A 24896-nucleotide genomic window follows, 5' to 3' on the forward strand; every position below is an offset into this window, starting at 1 on the left:
TGTTTCGGGACTCGTCTGAGGTCCTCGTGTATGTGAATTGGCCGCTCTGGTATTAATGGTTTCACGTTATTTGTGGACTCTCTTGAATGTTTCTTTTACTCATTTATGTATGTTTATTCTTTTCGTGCACTCTGTATTCGCCAACTTTTATTTCATGTTTCGTTTAGCTGTTTTATTTTCTTTCTTTAGAAAGCTTGGTGGCGCTTTTCGTTGTCTTTCTGTGGTTATATTTAATTCATATTTAGATTATTGCTACATAAGTAAACGTTAAGTAGGCTGATTTGTCCACTTGCTTTAGGATCTTGTTAATTAAGCGCATGAATATAAATTCTACCTAATTAGAACTAGCCACTGGCTACGGGTCTGAACAGATTGCGCGTATGATTGCCTACATGAAATGCGAATGTAATTGAAAGCTGAAATTAAACATGACAGGAATGCAAAACTGTATTTCAGTCATTTCTTGGGAGCCGGTGTAATTACTTGCCCATTTCCACCGCTGAGCTCAGTGCTTTCTGTCGCTTCACGGTTTGTACCGAGCGGAACGATGAAACATTTCTTGTACCAGTGCGTCTCGCCGTCGAGCCGAGACTTTCTGCTTTTGTCGCTAGTAGGAGCCCCTTCTTTGCGGTAAGAGGAAATACAACGAACGTCGGTTCTTCCCGCAGGCAGTCTCTCTCTCTCTCTCTTTCTCTCTCTCTCTCTCTCTCTCTCTCTCTCTATATATATATATATATATATATATATATATATATATATATATATATATATATATATATATATATATATATATATATATATATATATATATATATATATCATAGAATACAGAGTTTGCAGGGTCCAATAACAGGGAGCTAATATTTTTTCCGCAGCCTGCAAGAACTTCGCAGCACTTCATTCCAAATCGTATAGTAGTTTCATGAACGTGGGGTCAGCTTCCCGGTATTGAGTGCGCACCAGGCGATGGGCTGGATAGAACGCTTGTTTCTCTTCTTGCGTTGAAACAGCCATTGCCTTGCCACTATATCCTTTCCCCGAACTCTCTCGAAGCTCAGAGTCAGCTTTGCTTTCTTGCTCGCTTTCTTAATAGGTGCGGCGCTCGTCTCGCCGCCCGTATACTGCGGGCCATCGAAGGTCCATTTTGGAGAGGCATGCGGGATATCCCAGGTCGTTTGAGCCCATAGTGGTTATTCCGCGCCTCTACGTAGTCGGAAACAAAGGGGACGCAGTGCGTACTCCGTGTGCGCAGCAAGGGCGAAATGATTGCGATTTTGCGTCCGTATCCAACCTAAGTCCGGTTGACACGCAAGGCACCTATTAAGCGTGCACGCGTGTTTCAGACGAACTATAGGTGCGGGAGTGCAGAGAGGAACAAATAGGAGGACTGACCGCATGGCGCCATTTCGGGAACGACATCATTTTTATATGCTGTCGGCGAAGGACCGGAGAAAATATATTTTTTTTCGTAGTTACACTGTATTTTACGGAGGCCAGCTGCTTATGCGAAGTTACGAGGTTTTTCGAAACGTGGGAACGTGCTTACGTGTATGATATTAGCTTAATAACAAATAAACTCAACATGAAGTCGCAAATATCGTGAATACGCATCCCCCAAAGAACTTCTTTCACCCCTTGGAATGAAACGACGTGAAAGATTCGCTGCCTGATTCAAGAGTACTTATCCTCCATGTCATTTGCCGAGACACTTACGGAACTCTGCCCTTAAGTGAGGCTACATCTCTTAGATCTCTATACGGGGTGCTTATTATTATTTTTTAAGCCATACAGAAGTTTTTTTTTTTTTTGATCGTCTGTAGCAGATAGCGCAATTGCAATCCTTGAGATGGGTTATTTGAAGTGACGTACATGCGCGAGAAATCGAAATGTATAATCGAATAATTAACGAAAATTCACCAACTAAATTTTAAAAAGATTACTTCACGGCATGTATTGGAATTTGTGTATTTAGCCGATGAGCTTGGAAAGCATACCCGCTTGGAACGAATTCTAAGGATTTAACGGTTCTCTACACATGCACCATGAAACTTGCGCTAAGAATACTATATTTTTCTACTTACTTTTTTTAACAAACCAGTGGTTTATGCATCGAAACGCAAAAGTAAACTGCAACGCCCATGTATTTCATCGCAGCCTTTGGGAATGAATATCTCGAAACTGGTGTTATCCTGAAAATTCCTCCCAACTGGATATACCTTGCAAACTCACCGGCTGCAATTCGTAAATTGCGAAATGTGCCGTAAAGCAGTTACTTAAGAAGTTAATTCGTGATTTTTTGTTAATTACTCGACTATATATTTCGAGTTTTCGTGCAAGTAATGTCCGCCTCTTTGAGTATTCCAGCTCAATGACTATAATTATCCTAGGTGGTTTATAAAAATATTGTATGGCCAAAAAAGAAAAAAAAACAACGCATACGGTATAGGCTCTTTTCACGGCGATACCGTGGGCGCCGCCTTGCTTGATCACGTGGTGACGCGTCCATTGCTTGCCTCCGTTTCCTCTGTGCTTACAATGCATCTATATGACGCCTCCGTACGGCTCACCAAACCTCTATTTCGGCGAATGTCGCAGAAGGTGATTGGGTGTATGACACGAAGATTTGGCCACGCAGCTTCAGAGGACATGTAAGCACTTTCGGAGCTCGTTATGCATCGTCCAAACGGCGCGAGCAGCGTATAGGGTGCTTGCACTAGAATCGGGACTACAAATGTATGCCAAGCTGTTCAAACTTTCCGCTTATCAATTAAATAAGGAACAGTGTGTTTTTTCTTTTGGTTCTTTATTTGGCTAACACTCTGAAGCAGCGGCTTGTCATGTTTCTGACTCAGCAAAATTCCTTGGTGCGGTCACTATCTGATTGTTTATTCGCTGCCTAATCGCTCGCGGGTTTGCTCAGTCGAATAGGGTTGTTCTTGCTGCGCACAAGGCTTGGAACATAGCTGTTCTGTACTATGTAATAGCTTGTAGCGAATACGTATTATCGCTTGTCACTCGCTTACTCTGTGGACCAAACATTCAGCCATGAACATTCGTGTGTATTCGGTGTAGTCGCTATCACGCGCGCTTCGCCGCATTGATTTAAGTGTGCGCCCCTTTAGCTATTCTTGATAGGTTGTCGATAGAACGGGCGTAAGTATGGGCGTGTGAGATGGGGTAGATATGCGGTAATAACATGCGAGAAATTTACTATGCCAGGAAGCAGCGCTACTCTCTTTGTCAATGGGGAACGAGTGGTGCTCACTCTTGTCGATGTTACGGGTTTGAAGTACTTCCTTTGTGGGTTAGAGATACAACGGAAGAGTGAATTTTCTATCCTCGAGGAAAGCCGTGCATTGCGAAGGGTGGTTTTCAGGAGAGCACGTTGTTGGGCGAGTCGGTCGTACATACTTAAAGAAGAGAATTGCGCTAAAAAAGACACGGACGAGTAAGGACATGGACGGGTGCAAACTCGCGACTGATTTTATGCAGAAAGAACAGAAAGACCTGACTCAGAAAGACCTGACATATATATATACCTAAATTTTTATTCAATCATTGCCTAAGCGCACATGCCAAGAACGTTTTCTCTTTCTTATACAAATTGATACTAGAATCGCTTACGCATTTATCACCTGACTTATCAATGTAGAAAGCCTCTGCGAGTTCACGTGCTGCCTGGTTAGGACTGCGCCTTAAGATTTTGGTTCTAGCCAGCAAAGGCTGGCATGATTTATCAGGCGTAGCCAAAGGGCATGCGCCGCAATGTAAGGGCAAATTTCACCCTTTTTCGTTAACCATAGAAAGCTTATGTTCCCTTAGTCGTTCATTTATACAACGGCCCGTCTGGCCAATGTAAACTTTTCCACGTGTCAGGGGAATTTCATACACAGCCCCGACCGAACACCTGACAAACTGGGTGGCGTGACGTTTCGTGCAGTCTCGCACGCATTCCTCGCCGGAGACAATGCGGGGGCACAAAGAGGCCAACTTGCGCGGGGCAGAAAATACCACCGGCACACCGTAGCGATTGGCTACATTCTTTAGGTTGTGGGAGACCCTATGAATATAGGGGAGAACCGCCGGTCTGGTCTTCGGTTGACCGCCACCTTCTTGAGGTGTTCTAGGTTTCAAGCTTTGCAGAAGCTTCTCTGCCACAGCAGCCACGACGGAAACGGGAAAACCAGCCCTTTGTAACCTGCCAATCTGATTGTTGAGGCTGTCCTTTACCAGGTGAACACATGATTTCTGCAGGGCTTCCTTCAGGCACAGCATAACAATGGCGCGTTTTACCGTCTTAGAATGAGCGGACTCAAAAGGCAACAGGTCTTTCCGGGCTCGTGGTGAGTACATCCAACACGTGTGATCTGGTGTTAAAGTGATGTTAATATCTCAAAACTGCAATCTATCTTGTTCAGGTAATTCGTGGGTGAAGGTTAGACCCCTCCCGTGTCGTTTAAAGACAGGTAAGGTCTCTTGCACGGTAACCAGTTTGTCAGGTGTTCGGTCGGGGCTGTGTATGAAATTCCCCTGACATGTGGAAAAGTTTACATTGGCAGACGGGCCGTTGTATAAATGAACGACTAAGGGAACATAAGCTTTCTATGGTTAACGAAAAAGGGTGAAATTTGCCCTTACATTGCGGCGCATGCCCTTTGGCTACGCCTGATAAAGCATGCCAGCCTTTGCTGGCTAGAACCAAAATCTTAAGGCGCAGTCGTAACCAGGTAGCACGTGAACTCGCAGAGGCTTTCTACATTGATAAGTCAGGTGATAAATACGTAAGCGATTCTAGTATCAATTTGTATAAGAAAGAGAAAACGTTCTTGGCATGTGCGCATAGGCAATGATTGAATAAAAATTTAGGTATATATATATGTATGTTCTTTCTGAATAAAATCAGTCGCGAGTTTGCGCCCGTCCATGTCCTTACTCGTCCGTATCTTTTTTAGCGCAATTCCTTTCTTTAAGGTGGTTTTCACAGCCAACCACTGCACACACCTTCTCTCTACCGTTCCACATTTGGCATTTGCAGCATGAATGGATCAAAGTGCATTAGCGAACACCCAGTTGCATTTCCTACAGCTGATCGCGCAGTAGCAGGGGCAATGGTTTTCTACTCGCGCGCTTTCGCAGAGGCAACGTGCAGCGCGCAGTGGAAACCGCCGTCTCGTTCCTCTAGAGCAAACTGCTCCGCGAAAAGCGTTTATATTAAATATATCAGTGCTGCGTGCAAGGCTATAATTAAATAACTCAATTCTGGGGTTTTATGTGCAAGAACAATATTATTATAAGCCATGCTGAAGGGGGGGACTGTGGATTAATTTTGACGACCTTGGGTTCTTCAACATGCACCTGAGTACACGAGCGCTTCTGCATCGAAATGTGGTCGCTGCGGCTGGGATCGAACCCGTGACCTCGAGCTCAGCAGCGCCACGCCATAGCTACCGAGTTACCACAAAGGGTGCGGCGATACGAGTGAAGAAGCAAAGCCTGACAGCGTCTGTACGCGAAAGGATGGCACTGATCGTCGCCGGCCCTCCAGCACCAGAGAACGCCACCTTCACAAAGACGTCCCACACTAGAGTCGAAGGTGAATAAAGTTTTCTTCTACCATGCTACAGAGTAACATGCCGTGGCTGTTGCGTGTGCTGTGGGTAGAAGGATCGGAAGCTCCTGGTAAGTTTGTGGAAGAAAAGGGCGAGGTGGTACGAGAAGAGGTTACATCAGCCACAGACAGGGCTGCTGCACTGTCCAGTCAGCGTCATTAAGGGAAATCATCCTGCACAGTGGAGACGGGTATTTTTTAAAATTGTGCCTCTAATTTGAGCAATACTAACGCTATCAATCGTGAGCGGCAGCACTATAAATAAATAAATGAATAAATTGAACATTACAGTTAAAAAACAAACGACGCCCCTCTTCCCATTCACCCTGCGCGCGTTTTCTTTCTTTTTCCCCCGAACCCCGCGCTCTTGCTTCGAGCAATCTGCTCGCTTTCGCGACAATTTGTAAGCACGAGAAAGTACGCTCCTATGTTTACTTGTTTTCCGCCTCGTTTTTACCAGGAAAGAAGACATCACGCCATGAATATTCTCAAAGAAAACCCTTCCGCGGAACAAACGAGCGACCCGTCGTTACCCATCGTGACTCAGACGAAGAAACTGCGTGTTTAGTTTTGACGCATACGTTTATGACGCCAGACCGTGTCGCGAAAACGAGAGTCCGAGGAGTAGAGGCCGCCCGTGAGCTGCCATAAGTGTTGCGCAAATACCGTCAAGTGAGGGACGTGAAGTGCCGTCGCAAGCGTTCCCGGTGGCTTCGTGGGTGCGCGCGGAATGGCATGTTTCTTCGGGGGATTGGATGGAGCGGCGAAAATACGAGGCGGAGAGTAAGCCGTTTACACCATTCAACCTTGACGGGGCGCCTGAAGGTCTTCCTCCGGCGCTTCCGAACCGGTTCGAACATGGACGGCTTATAATGAAAGATGCGGCACGTGTCCAACACACCGTCTCGCCCGCGGGGATAGCGCGAAGAAACGCACTTCAAGGATTGGTCTTCAGCGAGCAGGACTCTTCACGATGAACGGCAGAACGGTGAGTTCGCTTGGCGGTTTTGCATAAGCTCTCCGCCGCTTCCAGCGCTGAACGCGATGTCCAGCACTGCAGGCAGAGAGCGCATTGAGTGGCATTAAAGTATATAGATTTAGGGAAGAAGCTTGGGCTCTCGAGCTGGCATTAGGGTGGCAAGTATCGGTGGGAGTTTCGAACTTCTGGTACTTGGTACAGCCCCGAAAACCGACGGGCTGGAGTCGCGAAGCAGCTGTGCTGGCCACTTAAAAGTGGCTAGCCCCACAGCTTTAAAAGCTTAAATAGCTTTAAAAGTAGATTTGAACGGAAGAGTAAGAAAGTAACAAGCACACTAAATGTGAACAGAATTTGGAAGGAACTTTGCGGCGCCTGAAGCTTCGACATGATCTCACTAAATGTTTATTATTTTTTAACAGATGCCATATTACGGTGCTTGGCATTCACTGATAACACAAAAGGAAACGCAAGCACTCTGCACGAAGGACGTCGTTCAATATTTGAGCTCATGCAGGATAATTAAGGAACATGTAGCGTTTTGTCCGCTATCTTATCTTTATTGTAATTTAGTTGTACCCCCTGACTAGTATCTTGCTTTTGTACGCATTCATATGCAGAGTGTTTCAGCGAACACTTCAAAAATTTTTAAAGGTTGCCTGTGGCAGATAGCACAATTCTAGTTCATGAGCTGGTCTACTCGAAGAGGCGGACATTAACTTGGGCAAGAAAATTGAAATGCATAATCGAGTAATTAACAAACATTTACTAATAAAGTGTTGAACTCATTACCTTATAGCCCATGTTGCAATTTACAAATTCTAGCAGTGGAGTTCGCATCTACTTGGAACGAATTCTCAGGATGATACCAGTTCTGAGATATTAATTCCTGAACTTTGCGGAGAAATGCACTCGCGTTTCAGTTACTTTCTTAACAAAACGTCGTTTTATGCATTCAAGCACAGAAGTAGCTGGAACGCTAATGCATTTCTGCGCAACGTTCGGGAACTAATATCTTGAAACTGGTGTCATCCTGAGAATTCGTTCCAAGTGGATCCGCATCGCGAACTCCACGGATAGAATTTGTAAATTGCAACGTGGGCCATAAGGTAATGAGTTAAAAACATAGAAGTCGATTATACATTTCAATTTCTTGTGCAAGTAGTGTCCGCCGCTTCGAGTAGACCGCCTCATGAACAAGAATTGCGCTATCTGCCGCAGGCAACTGCTAAGAATTTTTGAAAGTGTTGAAATACCGTATATATATATATATATATATATATATATATATATATATATATATATATATATATATATATATATATATATATATATATATATGTATATATATATATATATATTTGTGTGAGGTTATGGGTTTGTCTCCCATCGGCGACAAGTTATCTTCTCGTCCCCTTTCATCTTCTCTTTTCCCTCATTGTTTTCTGCATTTCAATTTCAACCACATCTAATTATCTTTATGCTTTCCTGCTATGAAATTTGTAGCATATATATAATGTCTAGTATAGCCAGCGTTAGCACTTTCATCCGCCGTACTCAAACGCAGCCAACGCTGAGAGAAAAAAAAAAAGACTGGTGAAAGAGTGAGACGGGCGCGTAAGTACAATTCTGACAAGAGAGGCAACGGTGAGTTGCCTGCTCAACGAAGATACCACGCGCTCGGAGGCAGGCGTTGCAGAATTGAGGGCCGGCAGCTGCGACAGTATCCATAATTGACGTCGTGTGCTTGCTTAGCAGCCGGCACATGATCTCCCCCATACTACACTAAATATGAACATTAGGTTAAGCTGCGTTAGTAAATTACGCTTCTATGATAGAAAAGCCGCCACTCCTACCGTGAGAGCAGGTTTAATGGAAGAAAACGAGAGTTTCCACTGCCGTGACTTCATGAACTTTAGCAGCGTCTACTTGGCTATGGTTAATCATTTGTTAGTAAGAAAGTGCTACATTGCAGTCTAAATAGGAGTGTGCGAATATTGGAAATTTCGAACACGAATCGAATACTTCTTGCTATTCGATCCGATTCGAGAATTCACTATCCATCTGAAGAATATTCGGTTTTATTCAAATACAAGGAATAAAATTCTTTATTGGAGCTTAAGGGGAAGAAAACTGATGCAAATATTTTTTCTGAATGATTCTACTGCAGGAGAGGCGCAGTTGTTGCGCAAGGGCACTGAGCGAACGCATGGGTCAGGTAACTTCTGTTGACTAATTCACATTGATTCAATAAGAATATGCATCGCTTATGGGCAGCCGACGAGTTTGTTCTCTCGATTTAAGGAAAGCGAATTATTATTTTCTAGTCTCACCATACTTGCATTCCTTTAAAAGCATGTGCGGTGCAGTAGTATTACGCTGCCACCTCCTTCAACGAGCACAACACGTGTATATGATGAAATGCTCTCGGCCCGTTCAGACCTGCCAAACTTCAGAGTTTACAATGTACTGCAGTCTAAGCCAACAAGTCCTAAACTGTGGCGAACAATCGCAGACTTGATTCTGTAGGGACGCTGTCATCAGGCACTTGCTCTACGTACAGGGTGTCCCAGCTATCATGCACCAAGAATTGAAAATACGCAAATGTCACGTAGCTGGACAGAACCAAGGTAAGGTTGTTTGCCGTCGCTCGGAGATACTCAAATTACGTTTTTCATTCCTGCTAATTAGACAATTAGTATTATTTATTTATAATCTTCTCAAATATGATAATTGAATGAAAAGTGTCAATGAGAAAATTCTAGAGCAACATGAAAAACTCCCAATACAACCTTCTGTTGCTCAATACGTGCTACATCAAAGTGTTTTTTTCCGAGCGTGAAAGAAGCCCGCAAATGCACGCAAAATTGCCGCGCGACTGGCCGCTCGAGGCACTCTGCGTGCATTCGCGGGAGTCGATGACCGATGACCTAAGCACATGCTTCAACCGAACAAGAGAGACCTATCCGAAATGCCATGTTGTACACAGCGAGAACTCTGAAAAACAGGCCAGATTCATTTCTCCTTTCATAGTTGCAAAATCTTTAGCCGAAGCCATAGGGTCAGGTTATAAAGTAACGAAAATGGCTAGCGGAGACTTTCTTCTTGAGATCCCTCAGAAACATCAGTACGAGAGCTAGGCAGTCTTGTGACATTTGGTAACATACCTGTTTCTGTTATACAACACCGAACAATGAATAGCTCACGCGGAGTCGTGTCAGCGGCAGACCTCCAGGATTTGACTGCAGCTGAACTTTTGGAAGGGTGGAAATACCAAAATGTAATCAATGTAAAGCGTATTATCTTAAGACGGGACAACAAAGAAATTCCCACTTCCCCATTCCCCAGTGAGGAGTAGCAGGCTAGAGACATTCTCTCCAGGCCGACCTCTCCTCCTCCTCCCACCAAACACCTTGTCCTAACATTTGCATCTAGCGTTCTGCCGGAAACCATTGAAACAGGATACATAAGGCTAACTGTCCGACCATATATCCCCAACCCTAGACGGTGTTTACAATGTCAAAGGTTCGGCCATGGCTCGCAGAGCTGTCGTGGTCAAATAACTTGTGCAAAGTGTGGAGTCCAGGGCCACCCCTCCGACAACTGTAGTGGCACACCTTACTGTGTGAACTGCAGTGGTGACCATCCAGCCTACTCACGCTCCTGTCCGAAGTGGAAGAAAGAAAAAGATGTAATCACGCTCAAAGTCAAAGAAAACATCTCGTTTAAAGAAGCCCGTAAAAGATGCCCACCTTTCCACAGCAGACCTTATGCTGATGCGGCGCGTCGGGGGGCAGCGTCGCAGCGGCCAATGTCAAGTGCCCAGCCCGCGTGCAGCGAGCTGGCACCTTTGGCTCCTGCTCCCAGGGTGGAAGTATACGTACGACTACTCGATCCAACCAGCAAACAGGCCAGGCTACCCTTGGGTTGCCGGCTTCACAAAAGTTATCTGCGGCAACCTGCGCTACACACAGCGATCCCACAGGACCGATAGCGGCCCCGAAGGTGGGCGCAGCCAAAGCTGCCCGAACCTCCCCGGCCCCTTCCAGCGCTGGCAACAGCCGGCGCAGCTCAGACCCAAAGGCAGCGCCATCGACCTCCGGGCTGGTGGGCACAGGGGTCTTGCCGTCCAAGGCGGGACTCTCTCGGATAACTTCTCGCTCGCAAAGCGCGCGTCCGGCGCCTCACAAGAGGCAATGGACACTACACCAATCCCCACGGCGCACCAAGCGCCTAAGGAGCGGCGAGACTCCCTCGAACGCTCCAGAACATACAAAACCCCCGTTACAGGGCCTGCAAAGAGCTCTGTAATCTAAGGCATCACTTCTGTTTCTGTACACACAGCACTAACTTACTTTCAATATGGATACACAAATCATTCAATGGAACATCAGAGGTCTTCTTAGAAACCTTGATGATGTGCAAGAACTTATCTACGAACACAATCCAAAAGTGCTGTGTTTACAGGAAACACACTTAAAATCAAAACACACAAACTTTCTCCGACAGTATGTTAAGATCGCCATGACGCTATCGCATCATCGGGCGGTGTTGCCATTGTTATTCATAAAAGCATTGCCTATCAACGTTTACAGTTGCAAACACGCCCCTTGAAGCAGTGGCGGTTCGAGTTGTTCTCCTAAACAAACTCATCACCATTTGCTCGCTTTACATACCCCCACATTACAAATTAAACAAACATGAGTTTCAGTCCTTTATAGATGAATTGCCAGAACCTTATGTTGTTCTTGGCGATTTCAATGCGCACACCTGCCTGTGGGGCGACTCTCGTATAGATGCGCGAGGTCATCTTGTTGAACAGTTCCTTTTTTCTTCTGGTGCGTGCCTTCTGAATAAGAAGGAACCCACATATTACTGTCTTGCAAACAAAACCTTTTCTTCAATTGACCTTAGCATAGCTTCCCCGTCAATACTGCCTGAACTTGAATGGGAAGTTACCAACAATCCCTACGGGAGCGACCACTTCCCCATACTGCTAAGAACATCTAAAGAAAATGGATATCCACCACTGGCTCCTAGGTGGAAGATTGATACAGCCGATTGGGAGAACTTCCGAAATCTCACTACTATCTCACGAGCTCACATGTCTTCGTTAGGAATTGATGCTGCTGTGGAGTATTTTACAGCATTCATTATAGATGCCGCATCGAAATGCACATCTGAAGTAAGTGGCTTGGCATGCAAACGGCGTGTACCGTGGTTGAACGACGAATGTAGGACCGCTCGTAAGAAACAGAACAAAGCTTGGGGGTTGCTACGAGCCTCTCCCACTGCGGAGAATCTTATTAACTTTAAGAAAGTAAAATCCCGAGGCAGAAGAACACGCCGACAGGCCAGAAGAGAGAGCTGGCAGAAGTTTTTATCGGGTATCAACTCGTATACAGATGAGGCCAAAGTCTGAAACAGGGTTAATAGGATAAGAGGGCGACAAACATATTCACTCCCTTTGGTAAAGACACAAGGCGATACACTGAAAGATCGGGCAGACTCACTTGGGGAGCACTTTGAGAGCGTGTCAAGTTCAACACATTCTTCAAAATCCTTTCTCAGATATGAACACATAGAAGAATGCAAGCCATACATAAGAAAATGCTGACATAATGAGCCATACAATCGTCCTTTTAGTACTGCCGAGTTGAGAGCTGCCTTGATCGCATGGCAAGAGCTCTGCACCGGGATCTGACCGAATCATGTATGAAGGTATCAAAAACGTACACAATGACACGCAAGTTACACTACTCACAATTTTCAACACCATTTGGGCTGCAGGATACCTTCCAACTGCATGGAAAGAAGCCATTGTGGTTCCTGTTTTAAAACAAGGCAAAGATCCTTCCTCAGTGGCAAGTTACCGCCCGATCGCCTTCAGAAGTTGCCTTTGTAAGGTATTTGAAAATGATTAATCGGCGACTCATCCATTTCCTTGAAATGAGCAAAATGCTTGATCCCTATCAGTGTGGCTTCAGACAAGGGTGCTCCGCAACCGATCATCTTGTACGTATTGAAGGAAATATCCGTGACGCATTTGTACACAAACAGTTTTTCTTATCCATATTCCTCGATATGGAGAAGGCGTACGACACAACTTGACACTACGGAATCTTGAGAGACTTGTCAGAAATGGGCATTCATGGCAATATGCTAAATCTAATAGAAAGCTATTTGTCCAATCGTACCTTCCAAGTAAAAATCGGCAATGTACAGTCACGGACGTCCTTTTATACAGGAAACTGGTGTATTCCAGGGAGGCACGCTCGGCTGCACACTCTCTATTGTTAAGATGACAACACTTCGTGCTTCATTACCACCGACCATTTTTTATTCCGTCTACGTGGACGACATTCAAATAGGTTTCAAATTCTGTAACCTCGCAGTGTGCGAGAGACAGGTACAGCATGGCTTGAACAAAGTGTCAAAGTGGGCAGAGAAAGATGGATTTAAAATCAATCCTCACAAAAGTTCTTGCGTTCTTTTTACAAGAAAGAGAGGCCTGGTTCTGGATCCTTGCTTAGAACTGTGTGGACAACAAATACCAGTCAACAAAGAGCACAAATTTCTAGTTGTTATACTTTACTATAGGCTCACTTTCATTCCATACATTAAATATGTTAAAGAAAGATGTCTAAAAACAATGAACTTATTGAAACTTATATTTCAGACTACATGGGGTAGTGACAGAAAGTGTTTAAGAGCCTAAGAGCCTAATTCGGTCATGATTGGATTATGGTGCCGTAGTATATAACTCTGCCGCCCTGAGCGCGCTAAAGATGTTAGATGCTGTCCACCATCTAGGTATCCGCTTAGCCACTGACGCTTTCAGAACGAGCCGGATTGAAATCTTATATGCCTAATAGAATGAGTGGTCGCTCCACCTGCAGAGATCATACATCAGCTTTACATATTTCCTTAAAGTGCACTCTAACCTTGAACATCCATGTTCTAATAACGTTAACGACATGACGTGTGCTAGACTTTTCCGCAATCGTCCCTCTATAAGACAGCCTTTCTCGCTGCGTGCGAAGGAGCTTAGCGATGAAATGCAAGTTCCACTCCTCGAACATCGCTTAATGCACCTAACCAAGCTTTTACCTCCTTGCGAGTGGAAGGTGATAGAATGTGACGTATCTTTTCTAAAAGTTACAAAGCACGCGCCATAGGTCGAAATCCGAATGCATTTCCTAGAACTTCAGTATAAGCAGTCGTGCACAGAGTTCTACACAGATGCTTCCAAGTCACAAACCGGAGTGTCCTGTGCAGCCGTCGGTCCATCCTTCTCGGAATCCGATGTACTGCACCCGGAAACAAGTATCTTTATGGCTGAAGCCTGCGCACTATTGTCGGCAGTGAAGCATATAAGGAAACCAAAACTCCAAAAATCAGTTATATATACGGACTCCCTAAGTGTTGTGAAGGCCTTGATGTAATTCTGTAAGCACAAAAATCCAGTAATTAATTAACTCTATTCCGTCCTGTGCAAAGCATATATATCTAACCAACATGTGATTATATGTTGGGTGCCTGGCCATAGGGGCATCGAGGGTAACGTTCTAGCGGACCAGATGGCCACATGAATTTCATTGCATGCTACTGCTTCGGTCCCTGCCACATACATGAATCCCTTCTTAAGAAAAAAACTACGAACCACTGGCAACGCATGTAGGACGCAGAAATAAATAACAAACTGCACGTGATAAAGCCACAGTTAGGTTCTCGGCCCTCCGTAACAATATCACGGCGAACAGATGTCTATTCTGTCGTGTCAGAATAGGACGCATATTTGGCACGCATAACTTTTTACTCACTGGAAATGATCCTTCAACATGTGGTAGATGCGGGGAGAGGCTGACCGTCCTCCATGTAATCCTGGAGTGTCGGAAAGCCGAGTCTGAGAGAAAGAAACATTGTTCCCTAGCATACAGGCAGCACATCCCCCTTCATCCTGCAATGTTACTTGGCCCAGAACCGCTCTTTGACATCAACGCAGTCCTAGACTTCCTGAAAGATGTTTTATTACATGTTATTAGCCCCACACATTCGTAGTGTCTCCTCTCTTGAGAGGATGCCGCTGTGATAGCTGTTTCGTATAGCACATGCCTCTAGGCCCTTGTGTTTCAAGGGCTCTGGCGAGGCAGTAGTGTTCCAGGTAATTTTACCATCTAACATATTTTCTATATTGCATCATTCTTTCACGATGGATTTTATTGTACATAGAACGTCATTTGTCATCGAGATAATCTTACTACAGATAGATTTTACGCGCTCTAGAGTGACTATTTTAAGGCGCCTTTACAGCCACGTCACATCAACCTCATAGAACTCATAACTACATTGCGAACTCATCACCACGGACCTGGCGCTCTTTGGCCATACCTGGCCCTTGTGCCAATAAACACCATACATCCATCCATTCATATTCTTGCATTCCGCCTAATTACATAATTATGCTTAATTAATAAGCAACTTCTCAAATACTATAATTGAATGAAAAGTGTCAATGAGAAATTTGTAGAGCAACATGAAAAACTCCCGATACAAGTTTCTGTTGCTCAGTACGTGCTACATAAATGTGTTTTTTGCGGCCGTGAAAGAAGCCCGCTCGAGGCACTTTGCGTGTATTCGCGGGCTTCTTTCACGCTCGGAAAAACACATTTATGTAGCACATATTGAGTGACAGAAAGCTGTACCGGGAATTTTTAAACGAAGCTTCCTTTACCTTTTCCTTCGACTTTCCTACTGCTGCTGCTGTGGCTGCTGCTGTCCGGCATACGGCGTCGGGGGGTGTCAGTCAGGAGTGTGGTAGAGAAGAAAAGAGACGCGAGGAAATCGTTTGGACCGCACCGCGTCGAATGTTCACAATGCCCTGTGGAGCTCTCGAGTCGTCACCACAGTAGTCTTTTGACAGCTGTAATTATCCGTGACCCCCTAAGCAAGCGCTTACCTTTCTACCAACGTGCAAGTCCAGACGGAAGCTAGCTATAATGGATGAAAGGAGGGGAGAGAGGAGGCAGAGAATGGGTAGAACAGACGCAGTCGCGAAGCGAGTGACCTTGCCACTCACGGGGGGATAGGGAAAAGGTGACGTGAGAAGGCAAGGAAACGCTGGATAAACTTAAGTTCAAGGGACGGTACGGTGCGTTTTTGCTATTTGTCAAAAATAAAACCACGCTAATATGTCTAGCGGACAAGTTATGCTGGGCGTGCAGAAGTAGAACCGCATTAATTAAAGTGCACCACAAGGTCTAGGCGACACAGCGGAAGGTCGCGCGTCAAATCAACACTTCTGTGCCCGCCGCGGTAGCTTTGCCGCTATGGAATTGCTCGAGGTCGGGGATTTGATCCCGACCGCGGCAGCCGCATATCGACGTGGCGAAATAAAAAACGCTTGCGCACTTTGATTTAGGGACACGTTAAAGAACACCGCGGTGCCAAAATTAACCCAGAGTGTGCCACTACGGCCTGCCTCATAATCCGATTGTGGTTTTGGCGCCTACAGCCCCATAATCTAATACCAGTTTAATGCTTCTGCCACGATGCGATGCACGTGCCATGTGAGGCAATGACAATGCTCAACCCTCTCAGAGGTTATATGGCGCAAAGCAACGCCTCAAGCAAATGCCTCGCCCTTTGTGTTTTGTGTACTACGCAGACAAACAGCAGTGGTGCACGCAAGGTAACGTTTAACGTAAACTCACCGCTCTTGTGCTAGACAACACATTGAAGAAATTAAACATTCGCCGTCAACATCACCGCTAATTATCGTCAATCAAAGCAAACAGCACAGAAAGCTTCGCTTACATCGACTCCCACAGTGCGTGGGATCTGCATGATTTTCATTTGCTGTACAGTTTTCTCATTTACACTTTGCATCTAATTATACTATTTGAGAAGTTGATTAATTAAGACTCATTATATCAGTAGGCGGAAAGTAAAAAAGAAATGAAGAGGAGCCGTTCCACTCTGTGGGGTGGATGACCAGCGAAGCTCTTTAACACACGATACAGAGGTGACACAGAATTTTGAACAAAGGTACGAACTCATTTATTGTCTCGATCGGTGGTAATCGTCACGAAAGGTACGCACACACATTTATTAACGTGATAGCGTTAAGGAGCCCGTGTCGTAGAAAAGCTGACGTCGGCGTCCGCTGTCGGATGTCGCATCGGTAAAAAGATTTTTGTACCACACATGTGAACACATGTGTGGTCATGTGACGCAAGGAATTCACTGAAATAATTTCATTTCTCAAGGTAAAATACGTGTAACAAACGTAAACTACGACTTACACACAACCTACAGACATGATAGCTCTTGGACTGTAATTTGAATATACGAGAAAACATAATCCTGTTACGCGAAAACTCAAACCTCTTTTCCAGCGTTTCTACAAAGCACAGACAAGAGACGGCGTCCGCCATCTATGCACGCCGGCGCCCGCCTCGCGGCCCATGCAAGAGGCCGCGTTTCGAACAGAAAGCCCGTCTTCGTGCATAGCGTTCGCCGCAAGCGTTTCCCCGTAAACATTACGGTTACATACGCTGCAGTTGCCGGGAAGCGTGAGAAGCAGTCAGAGACCTTTGAATGCTTTCGCGTTCCACTCTTAAAGGCGAAGCTTAAGCGTCCTCCAAATTTTCGTCATTGGCGTGGTCGACAGGACCGCCGCCCCGAGGAGCCGCAGGAAACTAGCCACGTGTGATCTTTAGGGAACCTACATGCAAGGCCCGTTTCAGGGTGGTAACGACATCAAAATTGTGACCGTTATTTGTATTTAGAAAAAGTTTACTTCAACAAGAGATGATACGAACACTGAGTGACAAACACGGCACAATTCCACCAGAAAGATAACATATATACAAAACGAAGCATTGTATAGATGGAGTGCTTTCAAAGTAGTGTCCGAGTCCTCACTCACTAACATATAACCACACAGACCCAACGAAAGGCAGAGTTACACATAAACTAATTGTCACATGTATAAAATGATGTCTAAAATGATGACACAATGGCTATGTACGATGATGATGTGACAGGGGCACTTTACATAAGTTTGAAGTTATGCTATGAAATGCGTAAATACAAAAATATTCATGTATACGAGAGCACACACATAGAGAAATCACGGGCACCTGTATTCTATGCACATTCAGTGAATACTTCTGATGGCCTGGCTACAAGAACCAGGCTGGTCCAAAATTCATCCATACGCGTCCATCAGCCACCGACAGGAAACTACATGACCACTGTCGAAGGAACTCTTCTTCTCCAAGGAAGAACAACTCCCCCGACAGAAACGACAGTAGCTCAGAGTAGAGCCTCCCCAGAAGTGGGAACAGAGCGCGGCGACGATGCCCCACGGCAACTGCCTCGCACCGGTTACGCCATAGACAAAAGGCCTCTGGAGCAATTAAAAGTCTCGCAACGCGGCCACGTGAGCAGCGACCAGATGTAATAAAGCGGTTAACTCCAAGGCCGCGGAAACCGGTATGCACGGCCCTCCAAAATAATCTGGCAACGACGCATTGCAGCAGCACATGTTTATTGGATTTTTGAAGGGGGCAATTGGGACACAGCGAAGATGGGACTACGCCCCGCCGCTCTAGCTTGTCACGAGTTGGAAGCATTTGCCACCTTAGACGCCACATGAAGTCGCGTAGGCGGTCAGGTAGAAATGACGCCGTTATCGCATCCCACGACACATTATTGGAACGCGCGCGGCCGGCGCGCTGGGGGAACCAGTAAGGCTGACGTATCTACAACACGGTTTTCGAGAACGTCTACATCAAGACATACCTGTGTGTGGTGATAAAATAGAGTTTTACCGCCAAATTTGGTGAGCAGCCATATTGGTCCCCAATCTCGCAAGAAGTCATGACGCATTCCTGTTATTTTTTGTCATGCTCTGATCTACCCATGCTGGCACGCGATCAATTAAATTTCTTTTATTAGTTTTTACCGATGTTCACACGAAACCTGCACACATCTTTATTGTACTAAACGCATTTTCCTTTTATTTTAACACATCAAATTTCTTTTTTTCTATTGCATGTCGTGGACACGTATACAATACCAAGTTATAAGGCACGGTAGCGTGCTCGTGGCAGTATTATCTCACGCCAAGAATTTGAACTCAATGAAGCACTGCCGTTGCCTTCCACTTGTACGTAATACATGAGGGGTGTTTTTCGAAGTGTGCTGTAATAACGACTGTGGTTACTAGCCTGGTAAACTAAAACGTAGACGTGCCGTGTATTGCGCTCAGATATGCTTTATGTCTCTGGCTGCTGAAGCCAAACTTTATCTTAAATCTTTTTCAGTTTCCCGAGTTTCCCATCACAGAGGGTTGCGGGAAACATGGTCTGTCGGCTGGTCTTTCGCCATTTTGTCGACCACATCTTATAATTTGTCAGAAAGTTTAACCCGCTGGCGGCGACAAGTACCCTTACAAAGGGTGTCCCCACGCTAAAACAGCGCTTGTGTGTAGGCTCCCTGGTGAACGTTTCGACGGGGCCGCCACCATAGGACAGCCGAAAGAAAAAAAAACTAGATACGCAAACGCATGGAGCGCCGACGAAGAGAGTGCGGTGCGAACGTAGACATGGCCGACGCGGGTCGGCCTTTTGGGCCAAGATCCGATCGTAGTAACCCCTATTGGCCCATCTTAATATGTTTATAGTTTTTTTAAGATAATCATTGTTTACACCTTTACAGTTTTAACCTTTTAATTACTAACACTACTAACTACATTCTTTTAGACATTCTGTTTGGATTTTATTGTATACACTTTTAGCTTGTTATCGCTTTAGTTTTTGTAACCCAATGATTATGATGTTTGTAAATCGCGTAATAAAAATCGTTCTGCTCTTGCCCTTGTGCCTGGGACCTCATTGGGTCCCAGGTGTGACGAGGGTAGTTCAAAGGCGAGTTACAGGTCCCGGAGCCCACCACCCGGAGTCCTACAGTGGTATGTGCGATTGCGTTTGTACCCTTTCACCACTATCTTCAGGATTTTGCACACGCTCACGTAAAATGTACGGAAGCCTAGCCATAAACGGCTTCGTTTTTTTTAATCTTGGGAGTTTTAATCTTTTAAGTTGGGACACCCTGTATATATGTACCAACCGGGCCAAATTGGCACTCTGTGAGACCATCTACAATTGACTAAATACGCTACGTGTATTGTAGGTTCTTATGGTTGCCCTCGTGGCCGCAGTCGCCTGCTGGTCGGAAGCCGCCGACCCCGTAAAGCCAGCGCCACCCTCTCCTGCCGCCGCAGAAGCCGGTCAGGAGGAAGGCGTCGAAGGGCGAACCCTGGGCAAACTGCTCAGGCACCTGCACAACAAACGGCCCAGCCGCATCGGCTCTCCTCTACGAGGCCACAAGCACAACCACGGCGGGCACCAGGTGCCGCTGGGCGGCGCCCACTATGGCCATGTGGAGGGCGGCCAACAGCACGGCTACCAACAGGCCGCGCAGGGCTTCAACCAGGGCAGCCAGGCCTTCGAGGGACAGGACAAGTACAAGAACGTGCAGGGATTCCGCGAGACCAAAGGCTACCGCACCGAGATGGGATTCGAGGAGACCAGCTTCAATCGATACGGCTCGGGCACGGGAGGCTTCCAGGGCGGCTTCAACCAGCACTCGGCCGGCAAGTTCCAGCAGCAAGGACAGCAGCAGGCGGGTTTCGTGGCTGCGCCCGGCTACGGTGGGCGCTAACCGCTGCGTGCATCCACAATAAAAAATTATTTATTATCACCGCATCACTCCATCTGGCAGCTGTACCACCACGTCCGTGCGGTCACAAGCGGTTTTCATCTTGCCATGCCTTGTTTTTAGGAGTAACCTTTGATACCAAACTTAACTTCCTAACTCACATAAAAACACTAAAGATTAAAGCAAATAAAGCATTGAATATCCTGAAAGTTTTATCTCATAAGCACCGGGGTTCCGACCAAACGTGCCTTTTACGCATTTACCGGTCTCGTGCGTAGCCTTTTAGATTACGGCTCCGTGGTTTACGGCTCAGCCAGACAGTCCTACATCCAACGACTTGATCCAGTACATAACCTTGGACTGCGACTGGCAAGCGGAGCCTACAGAACTTCACCTATTCAAAGTTTGTACGTCGGGTGTAATGAACCCTCCTTACAGCAGCGCAGAGCATTACTCACTTTTTCCTACGTACTAAGAATTCAGTCATCACCGCAACACATATGCTACAACATCCTTACACAATGCAACTCACGCCTACACTATACAAATAAACTGAACATGATTAAACCGCTTGTCCTGCGATATGAGAAATATGTTCGGGATTATGACCGCTGTTGCGCGTGATTGGTCGGGACCGCTTTGACTTCATTCACGGGAATCGCCGGTCGGCGCCGCCGTTTCAGAGCGTAGCACGCTGTTCTGTTCTGGCTTCACAGCTGAGTTGTAAGCATTATGGAACGTTCTCGCTTTCTCGGAGAGCTTGTATTTTCGCCGTACATGTTCGAACCGACAGCCGATACAGAAAACAATGACGGCAACGGGGGCAACGACGATGTTGAGTGTGCCAACAGCGAGAGCGATGTGTGCACCTTCTCGCGCGTTGGAAATCTTAGCCGGTACATATGTATTTTCATGTAGCTGCATGTTCCAATGACGGGTGAAAAAACGCGCTAAAGTGTCACTGGGAACTGGAACTTGCTGCTGGAAGAATGCCGAAGCACTAACATCTCACTAGATTGTAAACACGGGTGCAGTTCCGCGATGTCATGCACCTTGCCGCTGCTTGTCTAAAGTTCCGTGGTTTTTTGCGTGTTGATACACAATCGCGAACATAAGTGCCGCGTTTGGCTACTTCAAACTCTTCAACATTATCTGCCTGTGTCACACTGGCTGCTTCAAACTCTTCGATTGGTGATGGTAGTGGAACAGGTTTATCAGGGGTTCGGTTCTCAAGGTGCTCTGCTAGAACCTGAAAGAGTGCAAGGCATGGATGTCATGAATTTCAGCATATCATGCATATCAGCAAACATGACAACCGTTGGATTACTTACAGTAATTGAAATACTTTTTCAGTAATTTGTGATGAATTAGTTGTCTAGTGATTTAGTAATGCGAATTATTTGGTGTCTGTAATTTAATGGCTAAAGTAATTTATTAATTGCGTTAAATATGTACCAGTAAGCTGTGTACGGCGCCAGAACGTTGGTAGTGTCGTGAGGTGTCGTGGAGGCACATGCATGGGGAGGGCATGAAATGTTGGCAAGTGTACGATACCTTGAAGAAAGGTTGGCGTCCCTTTATACTTTGCTTTTTGCTTCTTGTTTGCATGAAAACTTCTTTGAAGCAATCGTAAAGTAATATCATTGCTTTTTTGAAAGCGGTAATTCGTTCAAGGCAGAAAGCTGGGCTAGTTGGTGTGTCATCATTATTCTAAAGACTAGCGCAGGACAGGACGAGCGGTTAGCGTCGTCCTGTCGTCTACTCTGTCTTTGTCCCTCCTTTTTGCGCTAGTCTTTAGAATAACGGTAATTCGTAATGTAATTCAAATCAATGAGCGTAATAAGAAAGTATGCAGTTTATCTGTTTCTTTATCCAACAACCGCTGCCAATAAGCCCTGAGCGTTTTCCTTAGGGACGGCTTAAGCTCCATTACAGGGACAGTCGTGGAAGTGTCTGCAGCGTTCGCGTGGACGGATGTGGCTAGCTGGTCAGCCAGCACGTTTCCTTCAATCTCGCGGTGCCCCGGCACCCAGCATACTACGATATGCTGCTTGGACGCATAGGTGGTGCATAATGCTGAACAGAGAGATACAATTATAGGATTTTGATATTTCTTGACAGTTTTCAATGCGTTTACGACGCTCAAAGAGTCTGTATATATAACTGCCTTTGGGATATTCAATTCTTTAATGTGTTTAACGGCAGCCAATATCGCGTAGGCCTCCGCTGTGAAGATACTTGTGCTCGTGTGCAGAACGCCGGTATCCGAAAAGGATGGACCGACTGCTGCGTAAGATACGGCAGAATTACACTTTGATGCGTCTGTAAAGAATTCAGGACAGGAGTATTTGTGCTGTAATTCCAGGAAGTACATTCGTATGTGCGCGAGAGGCGCGCGCTTTGTAACAGCTACGAAGGATGTATCACAATCTATTGGTTGCCACTGCCACGGTGGGGGCCGTATAGCAGGGGACATAAGGTGGTATTCAAGCAGGGGAACCCTTGTTTCTTCAGCTATGTCTCTAACACGCAGTGAGAAAGGCTTTGCCACTGTGGGACGGTTGCGAAACAGTTGACAACTGGACAAATCGTTTATGATGTAATACGCGGGGTGCTGATTGTTTCCGTTCACTCTAAGAAAATACATGAAAGATGTATATGTTCTCTGCAGTTGAAGTGACCATTCATCCGATTCAGCGTACAGACTTTCCACTGGGCTGGTTCTAAAGGCGCCTGTGGACAGGCCAATTCCTAAGTGGTGGACAGGGTCTAGCATCTTTAGAGCAGTTGGAGTAGCCGACTGGTAGACTATGGCTCCATAGTCTAGTCGTGTGCGTATTAGGCTTTTATACAAGTTCATGAGACATTTTCTATCACTGCCCCAGGTTGTGCGTGAGAGCACCTTTAAGATATTCATTGTTTTCATACATTTGTTTTTAAGATACTTTATGTGCTGTACAAAGGTTAATTTCGCGTCTAAAATTATGCCTAAAAATTTATGTTCCCTGTTTACAGGCAGACGCTCACCATGCAACACAATTTCAGGATCAGGGTGCAGGCCTCTTTTTCTAGAGAAAATCACACAAGTGCTTTTTTGTGGGTTCAATCTGAACCCGTTCTCATCAGCCCATTTGGAGACCTTGTTAAGACCTAGCTGGACCTGTTGCTCACAGATTGCAAGAGAACTTGATTGAAATCCTATCTGTACGTCGTCAACATATGTTGAATAGAAGGTGTTATGTGGTATGTGTAGACGAAGAGAATTCATTTTTACAATAAAGAGCGTGCAACTAAGCACACCACCCTGCGGCACTCCAGTTTCCTGTACAAATTTCCGCGACAAAACATTGCCCACTCGAACGCGGAATGTGCGATTAGACAGATAACTTTCTATAACATTGAACATATTACCGCGTATACCTAAGTGTGAGAGGTCTCTCAATATCCCGAACCGCCACGTAGTATCATAGGCTTTCTCCATATCGAGGAATACTGATAAGAAAAACTGCTTATGGACAAAAGCTTCACGGATACGTGCCTCGATACGTATGAGATGGTCACTGGTGGATCGACCCTCCCGAAACCCGCACTGGTATGGGTCGAGCAATTTGTTTGACTCGAGGAAGTGTAGTAGGCGACAGTTAACCATTTTTTCGAATACTTTGCAGAGACAACTTGTTAGTGCTATAGGTCTGTAACTTGTTACAGAGGAAGGATCATTTCCGTGCTTCAGAATTGGAATTATTATAGCCTCCTTCCAAGCAGAGGGGATCTCGCCGGAAAACCATATAACGTTGTAAAGGGAAAGGAGGGTTTTCTGTGTTTCGGATGGTAGTTGTTTTAATATCTCATATATTACGCGGTCTGAACCTGGGGCGGATGTATTACAACATTTCAGAGCTGCTTGCAGTTCTGTTATGCAGAATGGTTCGTGGTACGCCGCACTTTTTGCTCATTTTCTTTCTAACTTTTGCTTCTCTATTCGTGTTTTGTAATTTAGGAATGTTTCGGAGTAGTGCGAGGAGCTGGATATGTGTTCAAAGTGTGTACCAAGAAAGTTGGCTTGATCTTCCAGGCTTTCTCCGTGGCTATTTACTAAAGGCAGGGAATATGTTTGTTGCCCATTGACTTTTCTCACTCTATTCCATAATTTCCTCTCGTCTGTGTACGAGTTGATGCTTGATATATACTTCGCCCAACTCTCTCATCTTGCTTGTCGGCGCGTTCTCCTCGCCTGGGATTTGACATGTTTAAGGTTTTCCAGGTTTTCTGCTGTTGGAGAATCGCGAAGCATCGCCCACGCTTTGTTCTGGTTCCTCCGTGCTTGCCTACATGCATCGTTCCACCAGGGAACACGCCGTTTGGAACCCATGCCGCTCGCTTGAGTAATACATTTACATGCGGCATCAAGTATAAAAGCTGTAAAATATGCAACATCGCCATCTATGGTTATACCGGACATCTCAGACCAGGTCATGTGTGTAAGAGTTCGATACTGTTCCCGATCGGCTGAGTCAACCTTCCACCGAGGGACCTGCGGGGGAAGTTGATCTTGTTTCGGCGTAGTTAGGATTATTGGGAAGT

General features: G+C 45.7%; 1 protein-coding gene across 1 annotated transcript; it reads left to right on the forward strand.

Annotated features, from left to right (window-relative positions):
* The first annotated feature begins 6441 nt into the window (after positions 1 to 6441).
* Positions 6442 to 20354, forward strand: LOC135907716 (uncharacterized). Its single transcript, XM_065439431.1, has 2 exons — positions 6442 to 6596; positions 19785 to 20354. The coding sequence occupies exons 1-2, from the start codon at positions 6582 to 6584 to the stop codon at positions 20313 to 20315; spliced, it is 546 nt and encodes a 181-aa protein (XP_065295503.1). The 5' UTR covers positions 6442 to 6581; the 3' UTR covers positions 20316 to 20354.
* The last annotated feature ends 4542 nt before the right edge of the window (positions 20355 to 24896 follow it).

The sequence above is a fragment of the Dermacentor albipictus genome, chromosome 1 (genome assembly GCF_038994185.2).
Source record: "Dermacentor albipictus isolate Rhodes 1998 colony chromosome 1, USDA_Dalb.pri_finalv2, whole genome shotgun sequence".
NCBI lineage: Eukaryota > Metazoa > Arthropoda > Arachnida > Ixodida > Ixodidae > Dermacentor > Dermacentor albipictus.